The following is a 22,059-nucleotide window of genomic DNA, read 5'->3' as shown; positions in this document are numbered from 1 at the left end:
TTTGTGGATTTCCGCAAGGCATTTGACATAGTACCACGAGAGAGGCTCTTTCAGCACCTGCAGTCTCTTGGCATACCAGCAGATATGACATGGGGCATCTATGCATTATATGAGCAGGTTTTTGGGTGAGTCAGATGCCCAGGAAGTATGTCCGAGACTATTGCTAGCACCATTGGTGTGAAGCAAGAATGCCCACTTTCCCCCATGCTATTTGGGTTATGCATTGAAGAGGTGGCTGACTTCATTACAAGGGGAAGCGGAGATGGAGTTGATCTAGCAGGTACCTCAGTACATATTATGCTTTATGTTGATGATCTTGTATTAGTGTCTGAGTCTCCAGGAGGTCTACAGCAGCATCTACATGCACTCGATGATTTCTGCACACAGAGGGGTCTTACTGTGAACCTTGGGAAAACCAAGGTTATGGTCTTTCATACATCGAGACAGGGCAGGAGTCAGCTGACATTCACTCTCGCAGGACGCCAGGTGGAGGTGGTGACATCATACGTGTACCTAGGGGTTACCTTCTCTGCAGCAGCCACGCGCTTCACCATGGGTTCCGCAGCGAGAGCCAGATTGACACGGGGATATGCAGCATTGGCTATGCTAGAGAGACAGTGCCACCTGGCGCATTTTCAGGAGCCCCGGACGAAGGGGTAGCTATTTGACACATTAGTCACACTCGCACTGATGTATGGAGCAGCGGTATGGGCGCCAGGACTTGCTACCCATTGGTGGACACAGATAGAGAGACCACAGGCCCTCATGATGGCACGCATGATAACGCAGCAAACTGTCAGTACCTCATGACATTATCCGAGCAGAGTTTGCTGCGCCTCCTATGATAGTAGAGGCCATATTCCAGACTATATGCCTGCTAGACAGATTCAGAGAGATGCCACAAGACAGATTGTCATACAGAGCTTTTGAGGCATCTAGACAGCTGGCTAAGGCAGGAGACAAAGGATCATGGTATGCACAGGTCACACATTGGTTCTCACAGCATGGCCTAGACATGAATCATCTACCACCATTCCAGTATGACAAGGATGCACCACATATCCGTCTCTCTCATAGTGAGAGGAACATAGTATTGAGATAGGACCTATGGCAGCTCTATACACGAGAGACATGGATATCACCTACACAGCCTCTTCCACCGAAGATGCTATACTACAGAGATCACTTCATGAGTATCACTGATGATGGATTTATAGAGAGGCCTAGATACATGGAGGGCTTTTTACCACACGGCAGATTGTGCAGAGAGGAGGTGGAGAGTGAGGAGCATTATGTATGCAGATGCATCGCATATACAGCCATCAGAGAGAGATATCCCATTTTATTCAGAGAGCCACATTCCCTACGCCAGATCTTTGAGGCAGCACACCAACGCATACTGGGGAGATTCATTCTAGACATACAGCGTCACAGAGAGACATCATTACAAGCTAATTACTCTCCAGAGAGCAGAGACACTGAGAGCCCATAGGAGACAGAGGACTCTCCCGCTGTGCCCCCCTCTCCCGCTGCGCCCCCCCCTCCCGCTTCGCTCTGCGCCCACCCCTCCCGCTGCTCCCTTCGCTCTTCGCTCTTTGCTCTCCCCTCCCGCTGCCTGCCTGCGCCCCCCATCTCTCTCTCTCTCTCTCTCTCTCTCTCTCTCTCTCTCTCTCTCCTTTCCCTCTCTCCCTTCCTTCATCCTCCCCCTTTCCCTGCCTGTGAACTCCGATCACCATCCCTGGGCCCTAATGGGGACTTGAACCCCCCACCCTATTTCATCCCTTTCATCCATTTCTTCTCTTTCTTTCCCACATATCTACCTGCTCCTTTCAAACATTCCCTCCCTCTACAATGGGAGGGTCTGTAGATGACAAAATCAGCCAGCTTGATCATATCCTTGGGGATCTTATCAAGGACCAGCATGGCCTAGACATGGATCATCTACCACCATTCCAGTATGACAGGGATGCACCACATATCCGTCTCTCTCATAGTGAGAGGAATAGAGTATTGAGACAAGACCTATGACAGCTCTATACACGAGACACATGGATATCACCTACACAGCCTCTTCCACCGAAGATGCTATACTACAGAGATCACTTCATGAGTATCACAGATGATGGATTTATAGAGAGGCCTAGATACATGGAGGGCTTTTTACCACACGGCTCCCGAGTAGCTATTGGTCAGCTGGAGAGTGAGGAGCATTATGTATGCAGATGCAGAGCATATACAGCCATCAGAGAGAGATATCCCATTTTATTCAGAGAGCCACATCTACGCCAGATCCTTTTGATGGAGCAGACCACCGCATATTGGGGAGATTCATTCTAGACATACAGCGTCACAGAGAGACATCATTACAGGCTTAGACAGCTCCAGAGGGGGGACGACAGACACAGATTACTACATTTTTTCAGAGATCCACCCCACTCCCAGCCCCTACACAGCAGGGAATTACTCTCCAGAGAGCAGAGACACTTAGAGCCCGTAGGAGACAGAGGACACCTGGCTTTCGGACACCACGCCTATACCAGAGAGAGATAACAGAGATCAGAGCTCAGTTTCACAGAGAGGGTGTGGAGCAACTGGCTCGTTTCTGAGCAGACCCAGGCATGTTTTTCAGGGAGCTGTGGACACCCCCTTCATTGATGTATACCATTCTATACCCCTAGTATGGTACAGGATGGAGCTAGCTAGGGTGCATATCATGATTGTATACTCCATGCATATAGCTTTGCATTCTCCTAGTAGTAGAGCTCCATCACCTCCCCCACTCATTGTACATATTGCACACCTAGATTCAGCTTTTTAGTTCAGTACTTTTTCATTTTGTTGGGATGACAGAGGATACCCCACACAGGTACACTGATTTGTCACATAGGCCGAGTTCGGTCTTTTGGAAGATGTTAATAAAATCTTTCTTTCCTTCTTTCTTTCTCCCCCCTCTCTCTCTATATCTCTATCTCTTGGACACGTGATTGAATCACGGCACGTCCCGCTGGGCTTACATGTTATAAGTGAGTTTAGACATTCACACTTTATTAAAGTGTGAGCGGATATATTATAAGTGAGTCTAGGCATTCATTAGCTAGCGACCGGCCAAGCTCTCATAAACAGGTGCCCTCTTCATTGATATGGTGTGGACACTACACTGGGTTCCCACTCCACTTACGGGAGCGGAGTGGCCTCAAGTGAGGTGATCCAATGGCCACCACCCTGCAAGTATGGAAAGAGTCTGCTCTCTTTTCTTCTTTTCTTTGTTTTCGATTAGCCTTGGGCCCAAGATCATCCCGTAGTTACCATTTTTCATCGCGTGTAGGCGCTTTTTTATCCGCCCGTAGCATAGTCACATGAAAACCTGTTTTGTCCCTGTGAAACTTTTCAAAATGAAACGAAACACTCGCAACCAAAACAACATTTCGCCTAAATTTGAGATTTTTAAAATTAAAAAAAAACTTATTCTTCTCCTCTCCATCTCAAATTTCTTAAAAACCCCGTGAAGACAAAACCATGAAATAGATGAAACAATGAAATAGACGAAACCTCTGTTGTGACTATGTGTAACGATCCCCAAATTTGACTTCTTGGTCAATTTCACCTAATTTCACACTGAATTTTTGAAATTTCTTACAAGTATTCCACTAGCTCTTCAATTTCACCCAATTTTTGAAATTTCTTACATGTATTCTACTAGCTCTTCAATTTCTCACTTTTTTGCAATTTATAAATCTTGATTTCATACTTCTGACCTTAATGTTGGATGCACTGTTTTGCCCAAATTTGACTTCTTGTGGTCGATTTCACCTAATTTCACACCCAATTGTTGAAACTTCCTTGAGTGTTCTACTAGCTTTTCAATTTCTCACGTTCTTCTAATTTATAAATCCCAACTTCATACTTCAATCTCAATTGCACCAAATTTCACACCCAATTGTTGAAATTTGCTACTTCCCCCAATTTATAAATCCCAATTTCATAACTTTGATCTCCATCACATAGAATTACACACCCAATTGCTGAAATTTCCTACATTTTCTTTGATTTCTCACTTTTTCCCAATTTGATTTGACAACATAGAGACGCAATGTGTCAAAATGATGAAACAGACAAAACGTTTCTTGTGACTATAGCCCGTAGGCGATGTTGCTGAGGAAGCAGCACCTAGTGGGGTTCTGAACGAGACCTGGGTCCTGGCCAGCCAAGCTTTGGAGGTGGAACAGAACAGAACAAAAGCATGGCATGATCGTTATCTCCACAGGCCCTAGTTTCAGGATGGCCAACTGGTCTTGGTATACCAAGCCCGTTATTTGAAACGGGCAAAGAAGCTAGTTCCACCCTGGGAAGGCCCATTCCTAATTCACCAGATTCTTCCTCTTAGGGAGCTATGCAACTCCGCACCTTGGACAGTCTACTGCTCCCACTCGTCAACGGCTCCCGGATCAAAGCTTATCGCCTCGAAGCCTCCTCTGAAGCCTTTCCTACCCCATAGCCCAACCCCTTTTAAAAGAAGAAGAAGAAGAAGAAACCACTCAACCCTTCTTCTTCCGTCACCTTCTTCTTCCTAGTACATCCATCCACTACCCTTCTTCCTCTTCCACCCCATCCATTATTTCCCAATGTCTAACCGCTCCTTTTCCTGCTTCAACCCTTTCATTCTTCCTCGTTACATTCCATGCCCTCCCTACCTTTTCTCTTGGTCCTTTTTACCATCGTCCTTTTTAACCCATTCAAGGATGTCCTTTTTACCATCGTTCTTTTTAACCCATTCAAGGATGTCCTTTTACCATGGTCCTTTTGAACCCATTAAAGGATGTCCTTTTTACCATCCACCATTGTGGACGTCCTTTTTACAACCCCCTTGGAGGACATCCTTTTCATTACATCCACCCATCTGGCGGACGATTCTTGGTGGACGTCCTTTCTCTATCATCCTTAGAGGACTTCCTTTTTATCTCAACCCACCTGCAGCCATCTTCCTCTTTTGGTGGCCTTCCTCTCCCACTTCACCATCTCTCACGGCCGTCCTCTTGCTACAAACTAACCACCCCGATCAAGACCGTCCTCTGTCATCCTTCTCTCTCCTCTCTCCTCAACCGTCTGCCCCACACCCTCACCGGCTGCCCGCCAACATTCTGTCGGCCAACCTTCCTTCCCCACGCATGTCCGCCAACCCCCACACCCGGCGGCGGTCCGCCAATCCACCCCCCGCTGCCATCCGTCTCTCTCCTCCACCATTCGCACCACACCCTCACTAGCTGCCCACCAATATTCTGTCTGCCAACCTTCCTTCCCCACACATGTCCACCAACCCCTGCACCCATGGCTGTCCACCAACCCAACCCTTGCACCCAGGCTGTCCACCAGCAGCCCCCCGCACCGGCTGCCCGCCAATATTCTGTCTGCCAACCTTCCTTCCCCACACATGTCCACCACAGCTGTGTGTGTTTGAGTCAATAAGGGTCCTCTGCTTGGGTCGTCCCCCAAAATGTGTATTTTTTCCTTTATTTTGTATGTTCCAAACTCTTAGATTTCATAAATCCTAGCCAAGAGTAAGGGGGGGGGGGGGGGGGGGGGGGACAAAAATTAGTTGCTATACTCTTTCTAGGTTTACTCGGGATTTTGTTACCGCAACGCGGGAGCTGTTGAGTGGTGAATCAGCCCAAGGAGGACTGGAAAGCAAAGTAGGTAATGAAACTTTTTTGTGTAAGGGTCTCACCACTCCTTCACTCCGAAGGGGGGTTTGTTGGGAAATCGGAGTTAAGTGTGGGAATAGTCTCTTAGGCTCAGAAGCTTCCCTTGAGGTAAGCAGTGATGTCACACCTCATTTAATAAGGTCAAAGAAGAGGTTGCACTTTCAGCCCATAAAAGGGGCACCAATGTACTCACAAATAAATCAATCAAGCAATCAACATGGTACTTTGTGCCCAGATCTCCCGTGTCTTATATTGTACTCTCTCTTCCTTCTCTCTCTAGTCATGGCTCTCTTGCGCACACATTTGCCATAGCTCTTGAGCCAACACCCCTCTCCCCTTCCTACAGATACCTTCACTATGACAAGTGGAGCCCACAATAGGCGTACTCCCAGGCCTAGCGAGACTGGTTTCACAGTAGGATTCGAGACCACTTGGTGAGGCTTCACCCTAGGACGGATTGTGATTACTCACCATCCCCAAGACTCTCAGAGTGGTGGGCAGTTCCGATAGTTTTGTCTCCCACCGCTCCTAGATATGCGAATTGTCTCATGGAACATTCAGGGTTTGAGTGGACTGCAGTGTCTGAGAGGAGGTGCGGGTTCCTCACAAAGGAGCTTCATAGAGCTATAGTCAGAGGACCTATTGACATACTCTTCCTCCAGGAGCACCATCTCAAAGAGGATCGAACCCCCACATGTGGGAAGATTCTCCAAGACAGAAGCCACACCTTCTGGTCCCACGCTTTTGGCCCCTCCGGGATACAAGGAGGGGTATGCATCTCTGTCTGTGAGCAACTCTTACTTGTAATCCTTGACTCAGGCACATAGTCACACGGAGAGTGCAGTGGGTGATCATTAGCATTGGAGAGGACAGAGTGGGTTTCCTTAACCTCTACGCTCCGAACACTGCAGTAGGCAGAGCCATTTTTTGGAGCACGGTCCGTCTATACCTCCCACACAGGCTGATTTTTGGTGCATGGGTGGTGATTTTAATGCTAGAGGCAGCGGAGGACACACTCGGAGGAGGCACCGATACCACCTCAAGCTTGGAGTACTCAGCTTGGGAGGAGCTGATTTTAGCTCTGTGGGGACGAGCCATGGCACTTAACCGTGTCCCGGTATAGCCCAGGGGGGTCTTAGCTTCTCGAGATCACACAAGAGAGCTACTGGCCCCAACCTCTCCAAACTAGACAGTTTCTATGTTGTTGAGTGGGCTTATAGACGAGGCGGCATGGTTGGCATTCATGTAGGCACTTCTTTCTCAAATCATGCCCCCATCGTTCTTTCCCTAGAGAACTCATGAAGGCAAGACAGACACTCGACCACCCATATCCCCAAGTGCTTCATTCAAGAATCTGAGATTTACAACAAGATTGATGAAAGCTGGAAGAGTCTTGATTTTTATGCTCGCTCAACTACAGGGGCCTTGGATGTAGGTCTCAGAGAGATCACCGATTTGTTGCAGGTGGCGGCATAGAGCAGCTCACAGACTACAGAGAGCAGGAGAGGAGCATCCGTCAGAGCTTGGCCTCCCTGCAGCATCTCTAGGAGAATGCCCTGGACAGCTCGTGGATTGAGGCCCGGCTACCAGATCTGAGTTCAATAGAGGAGAGGAGGGTGGAGTACAGATATCACGCTAGATCTTCCTTCTGGACATTGGCTCGAGACAAGGTCACTAGAGATTTCTTTGAGATCACTGGTCCACACAGGCGGAAGGATGGCATCCAGAGATTGCATGGCCAAGATGGCTCTATTGTCTCTAATCCCCCCTCATTTGAGCCATTGCCACAGAGTTTTTTAGATCCCTTCTTTTTGGAGCCCCTCTTTCCGTGTAGGTGATGGATACGAGGGATCGGGTATGGCGGCACATGAGAAAGGTGGTCGCTCCCACTCTCCCGACTTTCTAGATGACACCGTTTACTTGTGAGGAGCTAGCTGAGGCTTTGCAGGCACTCCCCCGGGGCAAATGCCCTGAGAGGAGGAGGATGGCTTTCCAACCTCTCTGTTTCTTAGACACTAGGATCTCATGGAAGGTGCTTATATTTAGTCGGTATTTCTTTGTTTGAGGGTTCATAACAACCAAAGGTGGCTTATCTCTAGGAACTAGGATCATTAGGATTCAACATTTACACAACGTATACTTTTATCTTTTTCATGGGTCCAGGTGTCACCACGATAAACCGTAACTTAAACACCTCAAGTTAGAACCCCAAGTGCCAACCAACATGTGCCTAGTAGTTTGGAGCTTGAACCTTTATCGTGTCACGGGTTTAATCCGTAGTCGATGTGATCTTAGATTTATTCCCCCTTCTTGATTTGGTCTTGTTTATAACTCTTGTTGATTTGGCCTTGTTCTTAACCCTCATTGATTTGGTCTTGTTCTTAACCGCCGTCGTAGATTTGGTCTTGATTCCCAAGGAGGGTGGAGATAGGTTGGACATTCGACAGTGAAGACCCATCACCCTCCTAGAGACCGCCTATAAAATTCTAGCCAAGTCCATCAGCCGGCGCCTGCACTCTTTCCTCCCCGACTCATTACATGGAACACAAACAGGTTTTGTTCAGGATTGCAGTATCCTAGATACATCTTCACTTTTTGGGAGGCGAGAGCCTCGGCCTCTCTGCAGCAGCATCAAGATTTGATAGTTCTCCTTCTTGATTTTGAGAAGGCCTACGACAGGGTGGATTGGGGCTTTCTAGACGGGACTATGTGCTGGATGGGCTTTCAAGTGGAGTGGGTCCAAGGTGTTTCCGGACTCCCCCTCTCATAGCTAGGTACTCATTCAAGGGGCCCGAGGAGATAGATCCCCTCTTGATCGGTCCGACAAGCATGCCCTCTCGCGCCCTTCCTTTTCTTGGTTGTAGCTAAGGCCATTAGCAATTTCCTCTTCGCCCAAGAGACTGGTTTACAAGGGCAGCGCTTACTTATCCGTTCACAGGAGGAGCTGCTCGACTCAGAATTTCCAATGACACAGTAGCATACCTGCCTAGAGATGTGGGAAATCTCTAGAGATTCGTTGATGTGATAGAGATCTTCTGCCAAGCATCCGGCGCACAAGCACAAGTCGTGTGGTTTTTGGGTGGGCTCATCGCCTGCCCCAACTTGGAGGCCAGTTGTTGTTTCCAGTGGATCAATCACGTTCATTATCTTGGATGCCAGGTTGGCATTGACATTTCCCCGAACCAGCACCTTGCCCCTCTTCTTCTGAGCATTTGGAGGAGGTTGCTATTCTGGAGTGTAGCCAAGCTTTCTTTAGCTGGCTGTGTTGTGATGGCAAACCAAGTCCTTCTTGCCACCATGTGGTACATCACTTCCTGCTCGGCCTTCTCCCAGGCATGCATTGGGCAGGTTACAAATGGAATATTGGGAGAAAAAACAAATTTGTAGGAACCCTAGGTTCGAGAAACAGATAAACTGGTAGTGGTTCCAAATTGTAAATCATCCACGTATCCCATGCCTTGAAGTTTACGGTATATCATGTTCGCACTCTGGAACCGCTTCTACAGAATTCTAGGTGAAGCAAGACCCTAGGAGACCTAACAAAATGCAAGACCTTCTGGTGAACCTACAACTAACTGTAGAATATTAAATGAGTAAATGCCTAAATAGCAAAAGATTGTTTCCACAACTAATGTAAACCAATCCAAAATGTAACCAATGGCAGAATAATCCCAAGTAAATGGAAAATGCTACGTTTTCCCCAAACGCTAGCTACTCTGCTGACTCCTGTTTTAAAGAGTTCTGTCAGCTGCATGTTGGGTGAAGAAGGAGATTACTGCTTGATAACTGAATAGAAGGGGCCTTTTTATAGGACAAATAGCCTCCTCAACCTGCAGGTTGAGAGCTGGTCAGCTGCTCCATGCAGGTCGTGGGTGGGCAGCCAGATAAAGACCCCCGAAATAACCTTATAATTAAGATGCGGGTTGCCTTTCAGATGTATTCACTTGGCCCAGATCTGCCCTGTTCTACACTACCAGTTCAGACCTTCTGTCTGCCCACATCCAGCCGTCACACCTGTCCGCCCTGTACACTACCCATGTGGGAGACATGACAGCCTAGTCGAACCTGCAAGAGGGCGTAGGCAATTTACCACACGGCATTTGATTGATTTCTATAAGGACCTAGGCTATATAATCCAAAGCTCGGAGAGTGCAACAAACTGATCGTCATGACTTCTCCACTACCACAGTGCATGGTCCTTCTCTTATTGGTTGCTATTAGCTTGGTTTCTGAGGTTCCACGCCCTTGTGCCGCCCAATCAAAGATGGTTTTCACCCACTACAAGCTCGGAGAGTGCAACAAACTGATCGTCATGACTTCTCCACTACCACAGTGCATGGTCCTTCTCTTATTGGTTGCTATTAGCTTGGTTTCTGAGGTTCCACGCCCTTGTGCCGCCCAATCAAAGATGGTTTTCACCCACTACATGCTCTACTCTTTTTTCTTCAGTGATCCGTTGCTGTCCAGCGCTCTGCTGGTGCTGCCCGCCATACAGTTTTGAGCTGTCTGGCGCCCAGTCTGTCGACACAATTCAGGTGTGTCTGCTTGTCATTCTATAGTTTTAAAGAGACGAAGTATCATTATATACCTGTAACCTAGATGAATCCAGGAACATGCCCAAATTCACCTTTTAGGAACGTGCATGTTATATACTCATGGTAGTCAACCCTCAAGAATATATAACTATCAACTCCATTATGCATAGTATGGACTAGATACTACGACATCCTCACTAACGTCATCAGTGCCCAATAGTGGGTGTAGAACTCTGTATCAAGATATGCTCTCACACACGTGCACACACACACACACACACACATAAGAGCATATACTCACACAAAGGCCGATGCAAGGCAGACTCAGCCATAATGAAGCCTACCACTAAGGGAAGTAGCAAATAGAAAGAATTAGTACAGCAAATAAGTAGTTGATAGGTCAAATGCACCGCTAAAGATAGAAAGAATTGGCACAATATCAACTGGCCGCAACTCAGACGAAAACTTCACAATGTGAAATTTGCATGTTTGCTAATACGGCTGAATTATATACCTAGATGAATCCAGGAACATGCCCAAATTCACCTTTTAGAAACGTGCATGTTATATACTCATGGTAGTCAACCCTCAAGACTGTATAATTATAAACTCCATTATGCATAGTATGAACTAGATACTCCCCACTAACGTCATTAGTGCCCAATAGTGGGTGTAGAACTCTGTATCAAGATATGCTCTCACACACGCACTCCACACACACACACACACACACATAAGAGCATATATTCACACAAAGGCCTTTGTACTGAGTTTCTGTCAAACCTCCGGAGATGCACAGCAGACTCAGCCATAATGAAGCCTAGCACTAAGGGAAGTAGCAAATTGAAAGAATTAGTACAGCAAATAAGTAGTTGATAGGGCAAATGCACTGCTAAAGATAGAAAGAATTAGCACAATATCAACTGGCCGCAACTCCGAAGTATCATTATCCCCAAGAGTGCAACAAACTGATCGTCATGACTTCTCCACTACCACAGTGCATGGTCCTTCTCTTATTGGTTGCCATTAGCTTGGTTTCTGAGGTTCCACACCCTTGTGCCGCCCAATCCAAGATGGTTTTCACCCATGACATGCTCTACTCTTTTTTCTACAGTGATCCATTGCGGTCCAGCGCTCTGCTGGTGCTGGTGCTGCCCACTGCACAGTTTTGAGCTGTCTGGCACCCAGTCTGTCAACACAGTTCAGGTGTGTCTGCCTGTCATTCTACAGGTATAAAGAGCCCAAGTATCATAATCCCCTTTGAGGTCCAACAATGGAGCGAAGTATTGTTATCTCCCACAAGTCTCAGGCATGGTATTTGTGTGACACCATCCAATCTTCCACAAATTAATTTATCACTAGAATAGTATTGATAGTCATCACAACCGCTAAGCCTTTGCCACTGAACAACACTCTACACTAAAAAATATTTAACCTCTAAACATATGTACAACACAACTGTTCTGATATGTGTGTTTTCTTCTCTTACGCTCGCTACTGGGCATAAAACTGCTGTGTCAAAATATGAACAAGCCAAGAGAAAGAAAAAGGAACTTCAAATAACTAGGAAAGCAAAGATTACCTTGCAGGCGCTGCTCAAGATTTTTCACATAGTGTGGAGACACTGTAGAGCATAAGATAATAGTACAACCATCCGGAACAGCTGTAAAAAAAAAGAGATGTGTATCAAAAAGCAAAGCATCAAACAATTGTTAAATATTGAACCAGAAAACAAATATGGATTCAATCACCAATCATCATCAAGAAGAAATGCATGCAAAAACAACCTGGAACTGCCCCATGCTCTCCAAACAACGCCATCTCTGCTTGGACCTCAGTCGCAACCATCACAATAAGAACTTGAGCACCTACATATATCATACAGATAATTGGCACGCATGCATGGTATGCATAAACAGCAAGCTCATTAAGGTTTTACGGCACGTGACTCCTGAGCCCCTTTGGGTAGTGTAATCAAGACCTCTATAGCCCTTCTTAATCTTATATGAATTCAAGCATTTCATTCTCACATAACCCATTTAGTTGGTGGCCATCCAAGTAAGCATGTGAAAATCAGCTCAAATACTAAAGAGGACAACAGAATTTTAAAGCCATGTGAGGGCACATGCTACCCTAATTGAGACTAGCGTAAGGAAACTGCACAAAGTCTAAAGATCTACTAGCACACAAAAAGTTGCATCCCTTCTTTCCTTCACCTTCCATCCCTGTTTTGACTTCTGAAATTTTTCTACCTTCTGCGGATAGCACCCATGTATATCAGACACATACAAAAGCATGCTGCTCCAGACCTCCAGCTTCAGCTGTGGAAAAATCTATCCCCCTTCTTTTTGCTGGGTTCGAACCCTGTACTGTCATTTCTCTAAGAAGTACATAAAGGACCCAAAAAAGCATCAAGTTTCTAAGTTTAAAAGTGTGTGCGCGAGCATGCATGCCTTATCTCTGTGGTTGTTATGGTCGGTGTGTACTTGATCTAAGTGTGTGTGTGTGTGTGTGTGAATGGCTGCTAAGCTGTGTTGTGTGTGTACTTGGTCAACATAGTGTTTAAGTGTACGTCTGTGTGTGAACCCACTCTTATGAGTGAGATAGTATGTTTGTGTGTGAACCACCTCTTGGAGGGATTATAATAATATCTAGATATTTGTGTGTGATGTGACATGAGTAGTGATGTCAAGAGGAGAACCTTTGTAACCTATAAAGGTACATGTACTTCATTGAAGAAATTAATCAATAATATCAATACTCTCATCATTTAGTTGCGTTCTTCCCTGGCCTCCACTTTCTTTCGGTTGAGCATGGTATATGATGCTATTGATAGGATGAAATCAGGGAAAGCTCAAGACCATGATGGCCTAGTTGCGGAGCATTTTATATATGTGAGAGATTTGTTAGCACCCTTGTTGACTCATATGTTCAACAGGGTTTTTGTGTGAGGGCTTTCCGGCTAGTTGGAGAGATAACACCATCGTGCCCATATTGAAGTTCGGAGATCCCACAGATCCCAGCAACTACCGTACCATTACAGTCGGCCACACCTTGGCCAAACTATATGCATCTATTATTGAGCATGAGTTGAGTATTTGGGCAGAGACACAGGGATTGCGAGCTCCAGGCCAGGCAGGTTTTCGACGGGGATACTCGACATTAGATCATATCTTTACGCTTAGAGCCATTATTGAGGAGGGCAGAGCACATGGTCGGAGGATATATTGTTGCTTTGTGGATTTTCGCAAGGCTTCTAATATGGTACCACGGGCCAGGCTGATGCAAAGGATGTATGACATTGGGGTACCGCCAACACTCACTTGGGGGTTAGTTACTTTATATGAGTCAGTCTCACTGGAATAGTGAAGACTGCGGAAGGAAACTCAGACTTGATTTACAGTACCACCTATGGATACCATTACAGCCCAGCTGGCATCACTCCTACACACGGCTGCATTACAGAGCTTCCCACATCGTGTCCACTTAGGAGAGCCTGCGAGATCTGGGACTATGCCCCAGAACAGATGGTATGATGACGAGTCCAGAGCCCTATACAAAGAGCCTTGGGAGCCATCACAGAGCAAGAGTCGAGGAGAGAGATGAGGAGACTTACTCGCCGCAAAAGGCGGGCCTTCGCAGAGATACAGGAGCTAGAGATCTTCCATTTCTTCATGAGTAGAGATAGTCCTATCTCATGGCGGCACTTCAGAGAGCCCCGGTCACCGACACCCATTGCAGACTCAGACATGGCACACATATGCAGAGGACCTGTACCACGCCCCACAGTAGCCACCTATACCTCAGCCACAGGAGCCTTGACCTACCACAGCTAGCTTCTTTTCCCACTCGATGGTAAAGGAAGCTATCCGCCGCCTACAGCATGGACGGGCCCCCGACCATATGGGCCTACAGTGTGAGCATCTCATATATGCAGTAGATTCTTTGGCTCCTTTTCTTGCACACCTGTTTAACAGCGCACTAGCAGAGGGTTTGCCTGTGGAGTGGACGGTGCACACCATTCTGCCGATCCACAAAACAGGGGATATGCTCGATCCGAGCAACTACAGGACGGTTATGGTTGGCCACGTGTTGGCCAAACTCTATGGTGAAGTGTTGGAGCAAGAGCTTAGCTTATATGCAAAGCGAGCAAGTTTATGCTCATCAGGGCAAGCAGGCTTCAGGAGAACTTTCTCTACCACTGACCATGTATTCACTTTGAGATGTATGATTGATCAGGCAAGAGTAGGGAAGAGAAAGCTCTATTGCTGCTTTGTGGATTTCCGCAAGGCATTTGACATAGTACCATCAGCGCCTGCTGTCTCTTGGCATACCAGCAGATATGACATGGGGCATCTATGCATTATATGAGTAGGTTTTTGGGCGATGTTGGGGTAAAGGCGTTATGCCCACCCTTATAGTGTGTACAAGCCCATAAGTTATAGTACATAGTACACTTAGTACTTTTAATGTACTAAGTGCACTATGTGTACTAGTGCAATATACATGTGTGATAGGGGAGTCACACACTCATGCTTTTCATGAGTTGACTTATCCCCACAACTCTCTCTCTCTCTCTCTCCCTTGCTTCTCTGTGTATGTCTCCCATGAATGAACTCTAAACCCTAATTACAGGTTTCTCCCCATCAACTGGTATCAGAGCTTTGGTCTCCAGATTCTTCTTCTGGTTCTCCTCCCTCTTCTACTCTGCTGGTCGCCTGCTCTTGGGCCTTTTGATTCCTTGGTCGCAGGGGCTGGCCAGATACTGCCTGTGTGTGAAGAGGCGCAGCCACCCAGTTAGCGCAGCAGAAGCCAGCGCATCAACAACAGCAGCCAGCGCATCAACTGCACCTACAGGTAGTCGGCGGGCGTCCATCAAGTGGGTGAAGCGAAGGCTTTTACTACTTGACACGAGCCGGCAGAAACGGTGCGGTGAGCGTGTAGCCTTGGTGGCCACAAGGCGTTAGACGTGCGACGGGCGCCGTGCTGCTGCAGGTTCACGCAAAGCTGGCGGATAGGCGAAGGCAAACGCCCACCACCGTGACATCGTGATCAACGCCCGACCATTAGCGAAGGGGGCGCCCGTCAGCAAGCTTCCATCTGGCAGCAACCTGGTATTGTTCTGTGCGCTGCTGGGAGTACAGGCAACAACCTGGTATTGTTCGCATCACTCGCCCTGACAAAGCTCGCCAAAGGGCAGCGCTTGCAGCAGTCTTCTACACCACGCTTGAAGATACTCACATGTGAGGATTTTTCATCAGCACAATCTTTCTGCAGCAGCACCAAATTCATCAACCCGCCTGCAAATCAGAGAAATTCAGAATTTCATAGGAAATTGGTCAAATCAGGATCAATTTGCAGGAAATTGGTCAAATCAGGATCAATTTGCAGGAAATTGGATGTCGAAATTTGGGGCTTTTGATGTAATTGTGCAATTAAGCACTCATACATGCTGTATGATGTGAAAAATCGCACATTTGGGCAAAATTGCAGCAAATTGCAGCAAATTGCAGTGCAAATCAAGGGGCTTTTGTGCCGATTTGGTTGATTTGCATGCAGGCAATCGCATTTGATGCTGTGGATAATGTGTTGATGCCTTACAAGCACTCAATGTGCCTGTAAATCAAGGGGCTTTCATGTATTTGATGTATATGTGGCCAGGGGGAAGCATCGTGAACACTCTGGATGCCTTCATGTGCGCCAATGTACCATGCATGATCAGAAATTGATCTCAAATCAAGGGGCTTTTCAAGTTTGTATGCTTGTTGAGCTTGGCAAAGCAGCAGGCAAGACATTTATGCCTTGAATCTTCAGAAATCAGCTTGCAGTCAAGGGGCTTTTGCCCAATTTCTGTTCGGGACTGTTTTATGCAGTGTTCGTGACTGTAAAAAATCTGATTTTCACTCATTTGGACAGCCAGGAGAGCATTTATTGCTATTGTACCTGCTGGTACAGATTTGGCACAGCTTTGTGCATGTTTGGGCATGGCTGTACACTGTTTTGAGTGATCAAAAGGTTCAAATTCAGCTGCTGAAATTGCCGGTACAGGTTTGGTACATCATTGGAGAGCGCTTAGTACTGCTGTACAGTACTTTGGAAGGGCAAAAGAGGACATTTAAGGTGCTGTCCAAAATCTGCAGCAACCAGATTTTGGTGTTTTCATCACAAAAAGTGGGAGAAAAGTTGCATTCTTGCTTCCGCAGTGGGAGATAAAGCTTGGGAGAACATTTGTAAGCACTTTGTGTGCTTAGGGTGCAGTGTTTGCACATTTGCAGGGAGTCAGGCATTACAGGTTGCATTTTGCTATGGCAACCACAGGTGAGAGCTCTTCATTGCTTCACATCAAGAAGCTTGAAGGCTCTCATAATTATGATATTTGGCAAACCCAGTGCTACAATGTGTTGCTTCAGAAAAAGCAACATAAGCCTATCAAAGAAAGGGGTGTGATGCCCGCTTCTCTTACAGCTGAAGAGTGGGAAGATATGGATGAGCTGGCAAGATCTACTATCATGTTGTCTGTGTCAGACTCATTACTTTTCAGCATTCGTGAAGAGAAGACAGCTTGGGGAATGTGGCAGAGATTGCAGGACTTGTATGCCCAACAAAGTGCCTCAAGCAAAGTGTATTGGTTGAAGAAACTCATAGGCCTTCAGATGAAGGAAGGGGCTTCTATGACAGCCCATCTCAATGAGTTTAATGGTATTGTCAGCCAGGTTATAAATCAAAAGTTGGCAATGGACGATGAGTTCAAAGCCACTTTTTTGTTATGCACTTTGCCAGAGAGTTGGGACACATTCAGGACAGCCACTAGCAATTCGAATGCTATGCTGTCATATGCAGATGTTGAGGGTGCTCTTCTTCAAGAAGAGATGAACAGGAAAAACAACTCTGTTGGCAAGTCTAATGCAATGAATGCAGGTGGGAGATCCCAGCAAAGAGGGAAAAGCCAAGAAAGGGGAAGGAGCAAGTCTCGCTCCAAAAAGGATTTGGAATGCCATTATTGTGGCAAAAAGGGACACATCAAAAAGCAATGCTACAAATGGAAAAATGATCAAAAGGAAAAGGGAAAAGGCAAAGACAAAGAGAAGGATGAAGCCAAAGATGTAAAGCCAAAGGGCAAAAGTGGAGTCAAGATCGAAGAAATCAATGTGTCACATGCAGGTGGCAGTGAGGATGAGGTCCTCTTTACGTCTTCACTTGATGCCCATTCACTTCTTACAGGTGGTCATGGTATGCACTCATGGATCATTGATTCAGGTGCCTCCTTTCATGTCACAGGTTGCAGAGACTTGTTTGTCAGGTACACTGCTGGCAATGAAGGAGTAGTTTATTTGGGTGATAACCATGCATGCAAAATTCTTGGCAGAGGTGATGTGAGGCTTGTATTTTCAGATGGCTCACAGCTTATGCTCCATGATGTCAGGCATGTGCCTGAGATCAAGAAGAATCTGCTTTCTACTGGACAGCTTGATGATGCTGATTATGTTACCACATTTGGTAGTGGAAAGTGGAAGATTAGTAAGGGCTCACTGGTTGTTGCCAGAGGCTCTAAGGTGGACACTCTTTATTTCATGCATGCAGGTGTTTGTCACCATGCAAATGTAAATGCAACCGAGCTGCCGGAAATCTCTATGTGGCATAGCCGGTTGGGACACATGAGTGTCAAGGGAATGGAGCAATTGTCTCGTTTGGGTTACTTGCCTTCTCTAAAGTTTTCAAGTTTTCAGTTTTGTGAGCATTGTATATATGGTAGGCAACTACAGTGCCCCCACAAGAAAGCTCTTGGACAGAAAGATGCTCAGTTAGAGCTTGTGCATACAGATGTATGTGAGATGCCTCAGCTTTCTTTGGGAGGGGCAAAATACTTTGTGTCTTTTATAGATGATGCCACACGCAAGGTGTGGGTTTATCCTCTTCGTTTGAAGAGTGATACATTCTCAGTGTTTGAGAAGTTTGTTGCTCTTGTTGAGAATCAAACTGGCAAAACACTGAAGGCTTTGCGTTCCGACAATGGTGGAGAGTATATGTCCAAACAGTTTCAGGACTTTTGTGATGCTAAAGGCATCAAGAGGGAGCTTTCTACTCCTTATGATCCTCCACAAAACGGGACAGCAGAGAGGATGAACAGGACCATACAGGAGAAGGTCCGTTCTATGTTGTCACATGCTGCATTACCTCATGGTTTTTGGGCTGAAGCTGTTATGACAGCCGTACACCTTATAAATAGGTCACCTAACACGAGGCTTGGTGGGAAAGTGCCAGAAGAAGTATGGACAGGGAAGCCTCCGTCATACAAGCACTTGAGAGTGTTTGGTTGCGTTGCGTACGTGCACATACGCAGGGAAATGCGCACCAAACTTGATCCCAAGTCTCACAAATGCATATTCCTAGGATATGGTGACAGAGGTGAAATGGGGTATAGACTTTGGGATCCCATGAATAGAAAGATCATACGCAGCAATGATGTCATTTTTGATGAAACATGCATGTATAAGGAGCCTGCAAGGCAACAGGAGCCTGGCAGAGTCATCTTTGATGACGATGGACATCATGGACAACAACAAAGGGCTGTAAATCAGCCATTACAGCAGGAAAACCAGCCCTTAAATGGTGCTGAAAATGGTCCAAATGGACAGCCAGATATGGCAGAAGATATCCCTATGGATATACCACAGTTGGAGGATATACCGGGCATGATTTTTCAGCCTTATGGCATGGAACAGGAGCCACCAATGGGTGATATGCAGGCTGGACAGCAACCTGCAAATGATGGTCATTGGGTACGGAGGTCCACTAGACCCTCCAGAGTCCCTGACAGGTTTGTTCCAGGGGTTGACTATTTGATGCTTACTGACTGTGGGGAGCCCTCATGTTACAAAGAGGCTTTACAGAGGGCAGACAAAGCTCTATGGGAGCGTGCCATGAAGTCAGAGATGGATTCTCTGCATAAAAATGGAACATGGAAATTGGTGTCTTTGCCTGCAGGCAAGAAGGTTTTGCCATGCAAGTGGGTATACAGGCTCAAAGTTGCATCAGATGCTAAGCCAAGATACAAAGCCAGGTTAGTGGCTAAGGGCTTCAAGCAGGAATATGGTGTGGACTTTGATGAGATCTTCTCTCCAGTGGTCAAAATGACCACACTTAGAGCTGTGTTGGCTTTGGTTGCACATGATGATCTGGACTTGATTCAGATGGATGTGAAGACTGCTTTTCTTCACGGTGATCTCCATGAGGAGATATATATGCAGCAGCCAGAGGGTTATGCAGTGAGTGGAAAGGAGAAGCTTGTATGCAAGCTGAAAAAGAGTCTTTATGGGCTCAAACAGGCACCAAGAGAATGGTATCATAAATTTGATACATTCATGAAATCTCAGAAATTCAGGAGAAGTGATATAGATCACTGCTTGTACACCAAAAAAGCTTTGGATGGCAGTCTATTGATTCTCATTTTGTATGTTGATGATATGTTGATTGCCGGGAAATCTCGTAAAGAGATGGATGCTTTGAAGCAGAGGCTGCATCAAACCTTTGATATGAAGGATTTGGGTGATGCAAATCACATCTTGGGTATGCGGATACTTCGGGACAGAAATCAGCATGTGTTGTATTTGTCTCAGAAGGAATACATTGGCAAAGTCTTGCAGAGATTCAATATGGACGGGGGGAAGAAAGCTAGTACTCCTTTGCCTCCATATGTGAAACTCAGTGCTATGGACAGCCCACAGTCAGATAGAGACAGGGCTGATATGGCCAAGATTCCGTATGCTTCAGCTTGTGGCAGTCTCATGTATGCCATGGTTGCTACTAGGCCGGACATTGCATTTGCAGTGGGAGTGGTTTCTAGATACATGGCCAACCCTGGCAAGAAGCATTGGGAAGCAGTGAAAGGTGTCATGAGATACCTGAAGGGCACACAGGATTTGTGCATTTGCTTTGGCAAACAGGATGCATTAGTGCATGGTTATACGGACTCGGATTATGCCGGTCATCCAGATAACCGGAAGTCTACTACCGGTTATGTATTTACATTCACAGGAGGTGCTGTGTCATGGATATCCAGGATGCAGAAGTGCACTGCCTTATCTACTACAGAGGCCGAGTATATTGCAGCCACAGAGGCTTGCAAGGAGGCATTATGGCTATCTCGGTTAGTGGTTGATTTGGGCTATACAGGGGATATTCCATTGTTGCATTGTGACAGTCAGAGTGCCATTCAGTTGGCAAAGAACCCTGTCTTTCATGCAAAGACAAAGCATGTGGATGTGAAGTATCACTTCATCAGAGAGGTGATAGAGAACAAGCAAATTCAGCTTGTTAAGATTCATACGGATGACAACCCGGCTGATCTGTTGACGAAGAGTTTGCCTCCGGAGCGGTTTGCTCATTGCAGACACTTGATGGGCATTGGATGAGGCCATTTTCAGCCTTGATATGGCCTTGTATATTATCATGTACATGCTGATTTTTTTTCTTTTCCTTTACTTAAGGGCACTTTGCCTTTAAGTGGGAGGTTGTTGGGGTAAAGGCGTTATGCCCACCCTTATAGTGTGTACAAGCCCATAAGTTATAGTACATAGTACACTTAGTACTTTTAATGTACTAAGTGCACTATGTGTACTAGTGCAATATACATGTGTGATAGGGGAGTCACACACTCATGCTTTTCATGAGTTGACTTATCCCCACAACTCTCTCTCTCTCTCTCTCCCTTGCTTCTCTGTGTATGTCTCCCATGAATGAACTCTAAACCCTAATTACAGGTTTCTCCCCATCAGGCGAGTCAAATGCCTAGGACGTATGTCCGAGACTATTGCTAGCACCATTAGTGTGAAGCAAGAATGCCCACTTTCCCCCATGCTATTTGGGTTATGCATTGAAGAGGTGGCTGACTTCATTACAAGGGGAAGCGGAGATGGAGTTGATCTAGCAGGTACCTCAGTACATATTATGCTTTATGCTGATGATATTGTATTAGTGTCTGAGTCTCCAGGAGGTCTACAGCAGCATCTACATGCACTCGATGATTTCTGCACACAGAGGGGTCTTACTGTGAACCTTGGGAAAACCAAGGTTATGGTCTTTCATACATCGAGACAGGGCAGGAGTCAGCTGACATTCACTCTCGCAGGACGCCAGGTGGAGGTGGTGACATCATACGTGTACCTAGGGGTTACCTTCTCTCCAGCAGCCACGCGCTTCACCATGGTTTAGCAGCCAAAGCCAGATTGACACGAGGATATGCAGCATTGGCTATGCTAGAGAGACAATGCAACCAGGCGCATTTTCAGGAGCCCCAGTCGAAGGGGTAGCTATTTGACACATTAGTCACACCGGCACTGATGTTTGGAGCAGCGGTATGGGCGCCAGGACTTGCTACCTATTGGTGGACACAGATAGAGAGACCACAGGTCCTCATGATGGCACACATGATACGCAGCAAACCGTCAGTACCTCATGACATTATCCGAGCACAGTTTGCTGCGCCTCCTATGATGGTAGAGGCCATATTCCAGACTATATGCCTGCTAGACAGATTCAGAGAGATGCCACAGCATAGATTGTCATACATAGCTTTTGAGGCATCTAGACAGCTGGCTGAGGCAGGAGACAGAGGATCATGGTATGCACAGGTCACACATTGGTTCTCACAGCATGGCCTAGACATGGATCATCTACCACCATTCCAGTATGACAGGCATGCACCACATATCCGTCTCTCTCATAGTGAGAGGAACATAGTATTGAGACGGGACCTATGGCAGCTCTATACACGAGAGACATGGATATCACCTACACAGCCTCTTCCACCAAAGATGCTATACTAC

The 22,059-nt window shown here is 46.4% G+C and overlaps 1 protein-coding gene across 1 annotated transcript in view; it reads right to left on the bottom strand.

Moving 5' to 3' along the window:
* The window catches only part of LOC147627693 (ketose-bisphosphate aldolase class-II family protein), a 78,413-nt gene extending 66,270 nt beyond the window's left edge, over window positions 1-12,143 (bottom strand). The window contains exons 1-2 of the mRNA XM_086814626.1: window positions 12,022-12,143; window positions 11,817-11,897 (exon numbers count right to left, since the gene is read on the bottom strand). Coding sequence (XP_086670752.1) covers window positions 11,817-11,897; window positions 12,022-12,115 — 175 coding nt within the window. The 5' untranslated portion in view covers window positions 12,116-12,143. The remainder of the gene's footprint in view (window positions 1-11,816; window positions 11,898-12,021) is intronic.
* Window positions 12,144-22,059: the final 9,916 nt, after the last annotated feature.

Source organism: Cibotium barometz, chromosome 20, assembly GCF_041138505.1.
Source record: "Cibotium barometz isolate CiBa-2024 chromosome 20, ASM4113850v1, whole genome shotgun sequence".
NCBI lineage: Eukaryota > Viridiplantae > Streptophyta > Polypodiopsida > Cyatheales > Cibotiaceae > Cibotium > Cibotium barometz.
This window is presented reverse-complemented; position numbering and strand designations above follow the sequence as displayed.